The 14,868-nt window shown below is 36.8% G+C and overlaps 1 protein-coding gene across 3 annotated transcripts in view; it reads right to left on the bottom strand.

Moving 5' to 3' along the window:
• ONECUT3 (one cut homeobox 3) overlaps positions 1-14,868 on the bottom strand; it is a 130,858-nt gene that overhangs the window by 109,935 nt on the left and 6,055 nt on the right. The window contains exon 2 of one of the 3 annotated variants that reach the window (XM_089687396.1): positions 3,054-3,071. The exons of the other annotated variants lie outside the window; for them this stretch is intronic. Coding sequence (XP_089543522.1) covers positions 3,054-3,071 — 18 coding nt within the window. The remainder of the gene's footprint in view (positions 1-3,053; positions 3,072-14,868) is intronic. 3 annotated transcript variants of the gene reach the window in all.

Below are 14,868 nucleotides of genomic sequence, written 5' to 3'. Positions count from 1 at the left end.
TATGTGTAGAGCAACTTATCAGTGTTTGTAACCCTGAATTAGTCTCAGTCTTTCTAAAATATTTGAATATTATATAGTTAACAGTGCAGATTTAATGCATGGAAAACATAAATAATTTATTAATAAACAGCAAAAAAATTAACAATAGACTTCAGCAGACCAAACATTTTAAATTGGACATCTCGGGTAACTTTATCCTGCAAACAGAGTCAGTTGTGAATGATACAGCAATTACAGTAGGATTTCTGCTTTTGCCCAGGCTCCCCTTTTCATCCATACTTCTGTGCTGTGTGGCATTGAAGTATCCACCATATTAGTGGAGGTTCAAGCTGTCAGCAGACAGCTCTTTTTGTTCCTAGACCTGGCTCCCTGATAAGACCATCAATATAAGCCATTTATCAGACACAGCATTGGGTGGGACATGCCTCTGATAATGTCAAAGTCCTGATAGGCACCTGTGAGGCTAGAAGAACTGGCCTAAGAACCATTACATGTACAAAAGTACTCTTCTGCCCAGAATTATATATAAAAAGTACATACGGATTTCAAACTGCTTTGTCACAGTAAATATTTATTAAACTAATGCCAAACTTTAGATTTTCCTTTTTAATTGGCTAAAATATGCATTGGGCCTAGATAGCAATACAAACCGTATCAACAAAGGTTGTAATACTTAACTATATTCAAATAAATTCATGGTCAATACAAATAACTCTCCTGGGATATGGGTCTATACAAAGGACACAAGGTCATCCATTGATATCAGGGAAAAGAGAGATTTCATCTTCAGTAACAGAATTGACTCTTTATAGCACACTCTGGAAATATTGAACTCTATCAAAAGGGGTTGCATTGGGAAATTTGAGAATTGATTGTTTACATTCAAAGACCACTAAGACAAGCAGATACAATAACTATTTTATAACATGGGACACTTTAGGAGCACAGGATATTTGGGATAATGTGTTAATACTGGGGGCAACATGTCTTTCTTCAGTTTTTGTTTGTACATTTAAACAATGAACATGTTAAATCATATTTTTTGGGGTGCGGGTTGTTAGTGCTTTCATCTGATAATTTGAAAACTGCACCTATTTGGCACAAAATATAATTTCAGGGTTGCGCTAATCTTAGACAATTTTTTTACAGCTATGCTGTTTTCTCTGTCTTTTCTCAGACTGTCAGCCCATTGTTACAAATCAAGAAAAAGTATAAATTATTCAAAAAATACTTCACCATATGTGTCACTAATCATTACTGTACCATTTTAAAAAATTTAAAGTGCGCCTTATAACTTACCTTTCCTTTATTAGTGCCCATTGGGGTTGTATAAGAGTAAAATGAGCATTTGAGCTGTTTTACTGAGGGAATTGAGAATACTAACAAATTGGTGTAATTATTCACTTCAATTATTCAATCATGTCAAAAGAAAATAACTGTTCACTGTAAATACCCAATCTAGCGCAGAAGAAACAAGTAAACAGGAATTTGCTTTTCACACGATTGGATAATTGGACTGAATCACACTGAAGATCTGCAACTTCTTTAGTAAGTCAGCCTTATTACTATCTGCAGGCCTCAAAGACAGAAAATTACTATAGAACTATTCATAAAAAGCTATTTAAAAAAAGTGATTTTCCATGAAAGAGCAATAAAGATTGGTAAAAAAAATATATATATAAATTGTAGTGCCCCATAAAATTGTATTTAGACGCATATACAGTCAGGTCCATAAATATTGGGACATCGATACAATTCTAAAATTTTTGGCTCTATACATCACCACAATGAATTTGAAATGAAACGAACAAGATGTGCTTTAACTGCAGACTGTCAGCTTTAATTTGAGGGTATTTACATCCAAATCAGGTGAACGGTGTAGGAATTACAACAGTTTGCATATGTGCCTCCCACTTGTTAAGGGACCAAAAATAATGAGACAAAATAATAATCATATATCAAACTTTCACTTTTTAATACTTGGTTGCAAATCCTTTGCAGTCAATTACAGCCTGAAGTCTGGAACGCATAGACATCACCAGACGCTGGGTTTCATCCCTTTGATGCTCTGCCAGGCCTCTACTGCAACTGTCTTCAGTTCCTGCTTGTTTTTGGGGCATTTTCCCTTCAGTTTTATCTTCAGCAAGTGAAATGCATGCTCAATCGGATTCAGGTCAGGTGATTGACTTGGCCATTGCATAACATTCCACTTCTTTCCCTTAAAAAACTCTTTGGTTGCTTTTGCAATATGCTTTGGGTCATTGTCCATCTGCACTGTGAAGAAGCTTCCAATGAGTTGTGAAGCATTTGGCTGAATATGAGCAGATAATATTGTCCGAAACACTTCAGAATTCATCCTGCTGCTTTTGTCAGCAGTCACAGCATCAATAAATACAAGAGAACCAGTTCCATTGGCAGCCATACATGCCCACACCATGACACTACCACCACCATGCTTCACTGATGAGGTGGTATGCTTAGGATCATGAGCAGTTCCTTTCCTTCTCCATACTCTTCTCTTCCCATCACTCTGGTACAAGCTGATCTTGGTCTCATCTGTCCATAGGATGTTGTTCCAGAACTATGAAGGCTTTTTTAGATGTCGTTTGACAAACTCTAATCTGGCCTTCCTGTTTTTGAGGCTCACCAATGGTTTCTATCTTGTGGTGAACCCTCTGTATTCACTCTGGTGAAGTCTTCTCTTGATTGTTGACTTTGACACACATACACCTACCTCCTGGAGAGTGTTCTTGATCTGGCCAACTGTTATGAAGGGTGTTTTCTTCACCAGGGAAAGAATTCTTCAGTCATCCACCACAGTTGTTTTCCGTGGTCTTCCGGGTCTTTTGGTGTTGCTGAGCTCACCGCTGCGTTCCTTCTTTTTAAGAATGTTCCAAACAGTTGTTTTGGCCACGCCTAATGTTTTTGCTATCTCTCTGATGGGTTTGTTTTGTTTTTTCAGCCTAATGATGGCTTGCTTCACTGATAGTGACAGCTCTTTGGATCTCATCTTGAGAGTTGACAGCAACAGATTCCAAATGCAAATAGCACACTTGAAATGAACTCTGGACCTTTTATCTGCTCATTGTAATTGGGATAATGAGGTAATAACACACACCTGGCCATGGAACAGCTGAGAATCCAATTGTCCCATTATTTTTGGTCCCTTAACAAGTGGGAGGCACATATGCAAACTGTTGTAATTCCTATACCGTTCACCTGATTTGGATGTAAATACCCTCAAATTAAAGCCGACAGTCTGCAGTTAAAGCACATCTTGTTTGTTTCATTTCAAATCCATTGTGGTGGTGTATAGAGCCAAAAATGTTAGAATTGTGTCTATGTCCCAATATTTATGGACCTGACTGTAAATAAATATTTAAAAAATGTCCATTTGTCAGAGTAAAATGTCAGAACAAAATACTGTCTGCATGTAGGAGTGATCTTTTTACTTTGCGGTGTTTGATCTTAGTTTTTGTAGCTTATTTTCTGGTACCCCATTGCAATGACAAAGAATCAATTTAACCCACAATGCCTAGCGTCTACTGGACATACTTAACCTCGGTGAATATTGTTCTTATCTAGCCAATAAATTGTTGCTTAGGAGACCGGCTGGATGTTTAGCATCCTCAGACAGTGATTTGAACCAATCTTTGTAATCTGCTGATCAATTCTATGCTTGTTTGTAACACTACATAAGGACTGTGTTGTTGCACTCTGTGTTTCTGACGAGAAATCAGAAAAAATACAGCAGCAAAATATTTTTTTTTTTTGCTGTGTGCTGGCTTTGATAAGTTCCTTTATTATTTACAAGCTAATCTAGCTAGTAGTTTATCCTAAATGTTTATGTATTATAATTCATTATCGATACTAGACTGATATGAGCTAAATAAACTTAGAAAGCTGTAGTCGAACAGCCATTCTATGGAGCATCATACCTTATAAAACATAATTGCTCATTTGTATTGGTAAATCTGGTTTGCTGAACGGGTAATCCATGTATGGCTATGCCCATCTCACCCAAAGGTGATGGCCACTATTTACCATCTGTTTATGCATCTCAAACTATGTTCTCTTTGGGAACTATCTCTTTGGGAATTATTTACTAAAGGAATAGAGAATGTTCATTTTGAAAAAATGTAGCTAAATGGGAGAAAATGAACCAATCACCTTTCCCAATTTACAGCAACACACAACCTCAGGTCTTGAAAAGTGTCATTGGCTAAAGATTGACACTAGATTTTTAAAGATATGTCATCACGGTGGAGATGAAAGTCCCCTACTGTAATATTTAGAGCCTGTGATGGCACAGGGCCTGGCTCTTCCCCTTTATCTTCACTTTAAAATACATACTGATCAAGGGATTGCTTGAGCACGGATCTTTTCTTTTTCTTGTAATTTTGCTCATCTCCTCTGTGGGGTACACCAGTACTTTCTTGCTTTTCTACCGGAAGACTGTAAGTTTTTTTCTTTCAATGTTCAATCCCAAGAGAGTGTGCTTAATATTGTATCTCTGCCAAAACCTTAATGAAACTTAATTCTTATTAAAAAAAAAAGCTACAATATCAAGTGAAAAGGTAAATAACTTTGTAAATATTCGCTTTCACTGCAAGCTGTTCCTTTTATCTGTAGGAAGGTCATGAAGCATGTATGTCATAATAATTATATAGAAGACAAGGATCATTGATTAAACAAGTACCCTCAACACCAGTACTTGACCAGCTTGCACAAATAGCAGTTATTTTAGGCTGACTGTAATTTACTTAAATGAAGATACATAAGAGTTATAATTCTGAGAACAAGCGTGATTGAGTGTTCTTTTCTATTGATTTACAAAATTAAGGTATTGTTACATTTAGTTCTGCCACCAACTGTATAGTAGGCAGTCCAATGTGACAGATTCATAGTAATAGAGTTTTGTTTAAACTTCAATCCTTACAGTGGTCAACCAATATATATGGCGGGTGTTGGATGTGACTGCAACAGATGGTGCCATGTAAAAACAATAGAGAAATCCCCCCGCACACCATATATCTTTTTGTTCATTTTTTATTGCTATACAGAGATCACATGTTGTCAAATTTGCTAAGGTTTGTGGGTTTTGCAGGGTCCTCTGTTCACTTTGCAAAATTGTAAATAAGTAAATAAGGCAAAACCAAGTTTTCTTTGAATACCCAATTATGTGCAAGAGAAAATGAGCTTCTCCTTATTTCCAGCATTCGCTTTGATAATTAACAGGCCTTGTTGCTAAAGAAAATCAAACCCAGTGCCATGAACACAATTCCTTAAACATGTGTGACATAGACATGCATGAATGTGTCAGGTTGCTAATGTGCAAAAAACATACTGAATGACAAATTGTTTGAAATTTAATCTACATTTATTTAGCATGATCAGTAAAAACTGTATACCAAATAATTTGTGTGATAAAATATAAGATTCCCACTATGCACTATCCTTGCTATTGCAGTGTATCAGATGGAATCCACCAAGACTTTTCTTGCTGCTCTAATTGTATTGGCACCATACTGATGCATTTTTCATTACGAGCCAATAACTCATTTCTGCTTGGAAATGACAAACCACTGATGCTTTGGGTGCGAATTTATGTACCTCAAAATGCTACACAAAGAAGCAGTTTTTCCAGCTGCCTAATTCATGTAATTCATTTTAGGCTACCAAAAAAGGTCCTTTCATCACCAGTTTGAAGTTATGAAGCAGAGACCAAAAGAGGCACCAAGATGCAGCATTGTAATACAGCCATAGCAACTGAGGAAAAAATGGTTCCGCTGCTATATCCATAATAATAGGACATATTTGAACTGACTGATTGATTATGTATGCATGCACAAATGGACCACAGAAAGTGTGTGGATGGAATTTTCTTTTTTTCTGTAAAACTAAGTAGAGAAAGGCAGAGAAAGGAAACCTAATGATATCAATACATCAGTCTTCAAAGATACTCTGGAAGACATTGAGCTGTAGGTGCACCTTAAAGTGTTACTAAGCCCATAAAAGCAAAATCAGTCTATATATGCAGTAAAGTATGTTTGTTATACTCACTGTGGAACCTAAGGGGTTAATCCTCTGCATTGTGTAAAAAAGCTGTTTGATCCTGTCTTCTCTGATCCTCCCCTTCTTTTACTGTCCCCAATCCATCTGCCATTGTTAGCGCAGCAGTGGAAAGTCTGCACATGCTCTGTTAGGTGTGTATTGCTAGAGAGGTTTTTTTTTAGAGGGTGCATGTGATCAGCACAGGACCAATCAGTGTTGTCCAGACAGAGGGCAAGGGGTCATGCAGTCTCCTAGGACAGTCAGAGGAGAATGAATACTCCTTCTATAGGATTAACCACTGCTCGGTCAGACACTGATAGAAGTCCCACGACTTCTACTGTATATACTGCTGACGAGAAAAGGTATTTAGCAGTTTATATTTACTACAATTATTGGATTTACATGTTCTGTGTACTGTAGAAGACTAGATATAGTGAACGTAGGGTCCTGGGTTTAGCAACACTTCAGTACCAAGAATTGATAGAATCTGATTTTCTTACATTTATTCTCACAATATAAGCTACTTTTGCTACATCTGTTTCATTTTTGGTTAAGTTAGGTTATGCTATGTTGCATCCATGAAACCATGCAGGTTATTTTATGTGCTTTTTTTTTGTGCTTTTGAGCTGGTCAATCATGATGTCTTCCAGAATTATTTTTGTTCTGTGGGTATAGATAAGCAATGAGAGTACACCACAGGAAGAGGGAAATTCAGAAGAGATGGAAAGAGTACATGTATTTTACATATCTTAATGGTCACAGAACAGATGTGCTCATATTGACCTTGAAATGTGGCATGTGGGGTTATTCCCTCAAATAGCATAATGTGCAGATGCTCATTTATATTAGTGTTTTTACGTATCAAATGAATTAATAAATTCTAAAAATATTTATTTATTTATTATTAACCGCTTCCCGACTGCCCTATAGCAGAAATACTGCTACAGGGTGGCACGGGTATGCAAAATCACACATATATACACGATTTTACATTTCTGCGTAGGGTGCATGCGTGAGGTGCGCACGTGCCCTACCCACGCCACTATTCGCGGCTGCAGCTGTTAATTACCGGGTCCGGGCTGGTGATTGCCGAGCATCTCCAGCAGGGAGAACAGAGAATACAGTGTCAGAGCTTTTTTTTAGCACTGATCACTGTATTGGTGTCACTGGGGATGTCAGTGACACCAAGTCAGTTCCCCCCAGTGTCAGAATTCCCGCCGAAGTCCCGCTATAAGTTGCTGATCACCACCATTACTAGTAAAAAAAAAATGTAAATTCCAGTATCTATACTGCCATTTGTAAATGCTATAACTTTCGCGTAATACAATTAATTTACACATATTGGGATTTTTTTAAAAAAGACATGTAGCAGAATACATTTTGGCCTAAATTTGTGATGAAATTTTATTTGTTTATTTTTTTTATTGGATATGTTTATTAGCAAAAAGTCTTTTTTCTCAAAATTGTCAGGTTTTTTTTTTAGCGCAAAAAATAAAAAATACACAGGCGATCAAATACCACCAAAAGAAAGCTCAATTTGTGGGAAAAAAGGACATAAATTTCATTTTGGTGCAGCATTGCATGACCGTGCAATTGTCAATTAAAGTACTGTAGTGCCGTAATCCAAAAAATGGCCTGGTCAGGAAGGGGGTAAATCCTCAGGAGGGCAAGTGGTTAATAAAAGTACATTTGCTGCCATAATGCAGACATTGGGACTTTACATATGTAAGCATGTTCACTCGTAGTAATGAGCCAAATATACCTGGGCATTGTTTGTGGGAGGCTCACTGAACTGCTCTTAAGTTTGAATGCTAATCTGAACCAAATGAAAGTTCATGGAAGCCAAATCTTTAAAATCAGTTCTAGACAGTTTAAAAGCTAATAAGCAAATAAAGGGCACAGGGAGATGGGCACTGTCCAGGGGACATGAGTAAATGTAAAAAAGCAGAGAGAAAATCTTTCCATAATGCTTTTAAAATGAAACATTAAAACTGCAAAATTCCTTTAAATAACATGCTTGGAGGATGCCTTTGGTCTTGCCCAAGATACTCCTCCAGCTTATTTACATTCTGCTGCAGGCTCAGGAACTGTCATTTGTAGAGAGCAGTTGTTGGGAGCAGACATGTCAGGGGGTCAGTGTGCTTTTCGTTTCAGAGGAATGGTAGGCATTGTTCACTGCAATTGACATGCATCTACATCTCCAGACAAGGTAGATGACAATGGATTCATACCCTGGGACATTTTTTCAAATACAGGACTTTGTCATGGTATCTGTGGGGTTTATTTATTAAAGCTGACTCACTCAGAATCTGGTGCACCTGTGCATGGTAGCCAATCAGCTTCTAACCTCAGCTTATTCAATTAAGCTTTAGCAATAAACCCTGGAAGTTCATTGGCTTCTGTGCAGAAGTGCACAACATTCTGATTGAACAAGCTTTAGTAAATAAACCCCTGTGTGTTTAGTAGTGTTGGGCTTGATGTTCGAGTCAAACATAAGTTCGATTCAAACATCTGCCGTTCATGTTTTCGGCAAACACTCGAATGGTAAGAGCGTCCGTCAGGCTATACACCCACTGCACCCGACAATGCACTGCGCCCTGACAGTGCATTGTGTTTGGCCAAAGTAATGCACTGCAGGTCAGGCTCAATGCTTTGGGCAATCACAGCATATAATGGTGTCATGATAATGTCACCCCACCCATTTTTTTTTTTGTCTTTAATAAAGAACTTGTCAAAGACTGTCTTTTGTCATTTTTTACACTTTTTTTATAGAGCAACTCAATGCTGTTTTGTTTTTGAAAAAAATGCAGCCAAATGCTGATCGACTATCTTGATGAGGGTTTGGTATGGCTGTTGAGGAACTACACACAGAAAAAAGGGGAAGGAAGGGACAGGCTGCTGTCCTGGACCATACCAGGCCACATGCCCTCAGCATGGGGAGGGCACCTTGCCTGGCAAAGCACTTTGTCCCCATGTTGATGAGGACAAGTACCTCTTCCCCACATCCCTACCCGGTGGATGTGGGGGTTTGCAGGCAAGGTGCTAATCAAAATCTGGAAGCCCCCTTTAAATTAACAGGGACCTGAGATATCTGCCTCCTGTCAAGTGAATATTTGAGGGGTATATAGTACCCCTTGTTACTTATTCACAAAAAAAAAAATTGAAAGCAAATAAATCAATCACACAAACAAAAAAAACACGAAAAACTCACACAATACAAATCCATCAATCAGGGATGCAGATCCTCGTCAATCACAATGAAATACAATTTCAATGACCTGTCAAAAGAATAAACAGCAGCCCCAACAGACAATCTGATCCCAACAGGCTCCATGTCACAACTGACAGCTTCCGGCTGAATGTAAACAAGGAGGATGGGTGCTGCCTGATGACATTGTCCGAATATGGTCATGACCATAAACTGTATAGTCAATGACAACTCCTGGGATGAAGTAGGATAGCGGTCAAAGAATCCGGTGGATGCTGTCTATTTAGCAACCAATGACACTGCAGCCTGTGCAGTGGGAAGAATTAATTTATTGGCAGCCACTGATAAATGAATGACATCCTGCTGCAAAAACAGCAGGGTGTTCAGGCTTGCAAACCAACCAAATAGTTTGGCTGGTCTGGCACATGCTGAATATGCAAAGTTTGGGTAAAACCCTACATTAGCCCAGACTCCATCCCTGTTCACTAGCATTTGGTGTGTTATACTGCCTTTAACATAATGTGGGCAAATTGTTATTTGTATAGTGTGGACATCGTGCCCAACTAATGTTTTTTACATGAAAACTTCAAACTTCACTGCTCCCGTGTATTCCACATTTAGAAATGATGTACATATGTGAAATAAGGAATGTTATGTGAATTATGTCTGCTGAAATGGCACTTTTTGGAGCAGTGTTACATGTACAAATCTCAAGGTAAAAAATTATAATTTTGGCTACATTTTCACTACTGATTTCTTCTTGTCTTGCTTAATAATTAATTTGCCAAGTTGGACCTAGCAAAGCCCATTATCTCCTATGGGAGGACCCTGTTTGTTTCAGTTCCATCCATTTCACCTATTTTATCGTTGGGAAACTAATGAACAGAATAATTAATGCCTTGTTACCAGTGGAATAGTGTGCTGCTTTCCCCTACCTCTAACGATTTGTATATCTTCTGCTGTTAATTGACAATTTTCTCAGATTAGAGGGGGATATTGAGCAACCTAAATTACATCTGGAGGTGGAAAATGTGCCATCTTTGATAAATGTACTATAGATAGAAAAGTGGAGAATGGTGGCACTGTCTTCTGTCTTTAATAGAACTTTGGTATCCAGTTTTGACAAATCAGTACCCCAAGCAGCTGTGAGAGGATATCTTTTGTTGGGAGATCAGTTTTCAGGTTATATAAGGAGCAGGATGCATTTGTGTGATCCTCCTATGTTCTATTGACAAGCTACTGGCCACAGATAAGGTAAAAGTGAATCTATCAGTAATTTTTAATCTTTTTCAAAGTATAAGTCCTGTCTAATAGCAGATGCCAGACGGTAGTTTCTTCTATGAACTCCTAAAATCTCTGTCTCATTTCAGGCTACATGGGGGCTACAGAATGCAAATAGTTAATTAATGCAATTAAGAAAATCCAGCCAAGTCCTTGTCAACAATAAAATCACTGGATTGGTGCTAAAGGTAAGCATAAACCCATGCTGAGTGCACTCAGAGGGGTAGGGGGGGCTTTTTTGAAGTACCACTTCACCAGAAGTGGTCCTTTAAAGCTGAACTCCAGACATTTATAAAGCACACAAATCAATGCAACTCAAAGGCATCTTTACATACATCCTTTAAAATGAAAGCACTGGACATGCTTGACTTTGACTTGGTTTTAGCCTTTTGCAATACACTGTACAGCAGAGCTTAAGTGAAAGCGATAGAAGCAGTACAAGGAGCCAATCTATTGTGCTGCAGCTCTCATGTGCTAACAAAGTATGTAAGCTCATCAGTGTGCTGCTTCTTCTTTCATTGTCCAGTCACAGGCTGGGAGAGGGACAAAACCTGTAAGTGCTACTGAACTGCAGCTGAGTAAATTCAGATCTCTTGTCCTACCGATCAGGGCTGTGCTTTCTAGCATAACTGTGCAAACCTCAGGACTAGATACACAGAATACAAATCCCTTGGCATACACAACAGATCCATTATTTGCAAGCTCTTTGCCTGGAATTCAACTTCAAGAAATTGTATTCTTTCATTCTTCAGCTACTAATTTAACAAGTACTTTTATTGCTGAGCACTAACAATGTAGGCAAAAAAAAAAACCTAGATCAGTCCTACTTTCCTCAGTGTAAAAATAAATTGTGTATTGAATTTTACTGTTGTTACATAAAAGAATCAGAAAGGTTTCTATTAAATGTCTCCTTAAAGGATAGCTGCAAATGTGTCCAAGATATTTTCAGTTAAATAGGGTACTTTTAGTAGCTTGCCAATTATAATCTTATACCTTTATTTCAGGTCAGGCCATCTTACAAATTCTGGTTCTGTGTATACCTGCAAATATTGTGTAGCTCATCCTCACTTGTGCCTTCTCCTACTGATAGGAAATGTTGGGCTTGTCTTTATTTTTTGTGATTCAGGATAATACAGAGACCACCTCCTTGTATCTTAGGAAGTCTAGTGAAGTGATATGTGGGGACATGGTGGAGTTAGACTGGTGTAATTTTTGGGATAAAAAAAATAGAGAGAGAGAGGCGCAAGCAGGACTGATGACATTTGGATAATATGGATGATGGGTAATATGAGATATATATATATAGAGAGAGAGAGAGGAGAGAGAAAGGGGTGGGGGGTGCAGGCAGACTGATATAATTTTAGGAAACGTTTTATATATATATATATATATATATATATATACAAACTGCTCTCTGTAAATTTCTAATGACTTTTTTAATGAAATGACAAATCTAAAAATTCAACTTCAGTTTATAATTACATTTCTGCATTAAAAATATATTTCAGAAAACCAAAAACTGAAATAAGGATTCAAAGACTTCCAAAAAAAAGAATAGTGTATATTTATATTACTTGGTTTTCATGACATTTATGATACTTCTTTCTAAATCCTTTTTTTTTATTAACACATTGATGTATTTAGAAGTCATTGGAAAACCTAGACTACCACTATAAAAGCAAGAGATGCAGAAAATGCAAATCAATCTCTTAGATGTTGTTGTAATTAAATGATTTGTAGTTTTACCTTTTATTAAACCCTTTGTATCAAGCAAACTTATTACACAATTGTGAATGGCATACTATATTATATGCAATGCTAACAGTTTAGACAGTGCATTGTAGACAAGGATTATTTATGATGAAATATCACCATGCTAAAACACTTCACTCAATTAAAAAAAATAAGTGTACAAAGCGTACCTGTTGCTGGTATTAAAGAATACATAAATGTAATTCCTCCCTCCCTTCCTTAGGGAAAAAGTGGTAAACTCACTTGTTAAAATTTAAAAGCATTCAGATGCAGATCTGCTTTGGCAGATAAAGAGAATGGGGAATAATTGCAATCAATATTGTATACATATACGTTTACCAAAGATGTGTCGGATTTATTGGACAGTTACTCAGTTTGAAGGGGCTAAAAACATCCCAAATGGACACCAGAGATTCCTCTTCAATCCTTGAAGTGCAGCTCTGACCGGAGCAAGTTTCATATTTCCCCTAAATACCAGATGTGGTCACTGAGGGCAGGAGAACTGCCTGTCCTGGTTTACCGAATTTTAATAGAAATTCTCCGGTAGATTCAGTTTAATTTACAATTTTGAATGCCACTTTAATAAATCAGCCGCTTAATGTGAATGTTTGTCAATTTTTCTGCAGCCGAAAATTCTCATTTATTTCTTCTTTATAGTCCTTGGGAGTTTTCTCTGCAAGCTCTAACCATAACACTGCATTACATTTACCAAGAGATTGCTGGTGATTTTATATATATATTTATTTATTTATTTTTTATTTGTTTGTTTTTTTACTGTCATAAATATTTTAAACTTAAATATCGCTCCATTATACCTTAACCCGAATTTTGACTATAACGTCCATTAAATTAACATCAATTTTATTATGTAGATACTCTTGTAAACAGCATTTATTATCTGTGTGTGTATACATATATATAAATATAGACAGATAGATAGATAGATAGATAGATAGATAGATAGATAGATAGATATGGAGGTGTGCATTTTTTGTGTGTATATATATATATGTAGATATAAATATAAACATATGGAGGTGTGTGTGTGTCTATATATATATATATATATATATATATATATAAAGAGAGAGAGGGAGAGATGTGGAGGTGTGTGTGTGTATATATGTATGTATAGATATATAGAGATAGGTAGACAGAAATAGATAGATATGGAGGGGTGTGTGTGTGTGTGTGTATATATATATATATATATATATATATATATATGTTTATATAGATACGTATAAATAGATAGATATGGAGAGGTGTGTGTGTACATAGACAGATAGATAGATAGATAGATAGATAGATAGATAGATAGATAGATAGATAGATGGAAATAGATATGGAGGTGGGTGTGTGTGTTTATTCTAAGTGTACATGGCTTGCCTTGAGATCTGCAATCGAAACATTATTTGAAGAAAGCAAAGATTAAATCGATTATCTGACTATGATGAATTAGGGATAGTAATTCGAATTTATTGATCCACTTCGTGCATGCCTCTTCCACCCCAGCCCAGTTCCATATAATTACCAGTTTAAATGTAATCAGCGAATTGCATATGTAAGTGTATGCATATATAAATACAGCGGTTTACTATTTCAACTACAAATAGATAGATCGTATAAAAAGTATAGCTGTGTGTGTTTTCCGATGTATATTCACACACCCTGATCTATAGGGTGAGCGTACACTGTCGGTGATGCAGGATTACCAGCTACACAGGAACCCCAAATTGTCATATGAATGAATGGGCTTCAATGACCGAGGAATACACAGGCAAATACACACTTCACTCTCCACAACGTATAACTGTTTTTCAGGAAGATCGCTGGATACGTTCTATCAAAAATGTCATCATTTTGAAATTACAGTGATGCAAAATCGTCTATTAACACACTACACACCACAGGGAAGGGCAGAGCTTGGCTTGGAGAGCAGCTCCTACAACAGGGAGCAGGCAAGCCATCTCTCACAGACTTAGATAGTTAATTATTAATCTGCGGTTTATACATTTGTTTTTATGAAGCATTGATTAATATATTAGCAGGCCATATTAAACTTACATTCAAAAACGCTGCTCAATTCATTAAGGGTTGTGGCAGCCTGCCAGCAACCAGAGAGCTGATTGTACACAACTACAGTACAATAACAAATTGTGAGCTTCTGGGGGGGGGGGGGGGCACAAAGGCATGTGATTATCTATCTATCTATCTATCTATCTATCTATCTATCTATCTATCTAAAAGATGTGTACAGAAATATGCGATTATCTATCTATCCATCCATCAATATATCTATCTATCTATCTATCTATCTATCTATCCATCTATCAATATATCTATGAGATATGTACAAATGCATGTGATTATCTATAAGATATGTCCGAAGACATGTGATTATCTATCTATCTATCTATCTATCTATCTATCTATCTATTATTCTATTGATCTATCGTTCTATAAGATATATATGAATACATGTAGTTATCTATTTATATATGTACAAAGACTATCTATCTATTTATCTAATATGTACAAAGACATGTGATTAGTTTACCTCTCTTTGTATC

Source organism: Staurois parvus, unplaced genomic scaffold, assembly GCF_062004578.1.
Source record: "Staurois parvus isolate SC_StPar_1 unplaced genomic scaffold, SC_StPar_1.0 ptg000425l, whole genome shotgun sequence".
Lineage (NCBI taxonomy): Eukaryota > Metazoa > Chordata > Amphibia > Anura > Ranidae > Staurois > Staurois parvus.
Note: the sequence above shows the minus strand (reverse complement) of the source record. Positions and strands in the feature narration are given on the sequence as shown.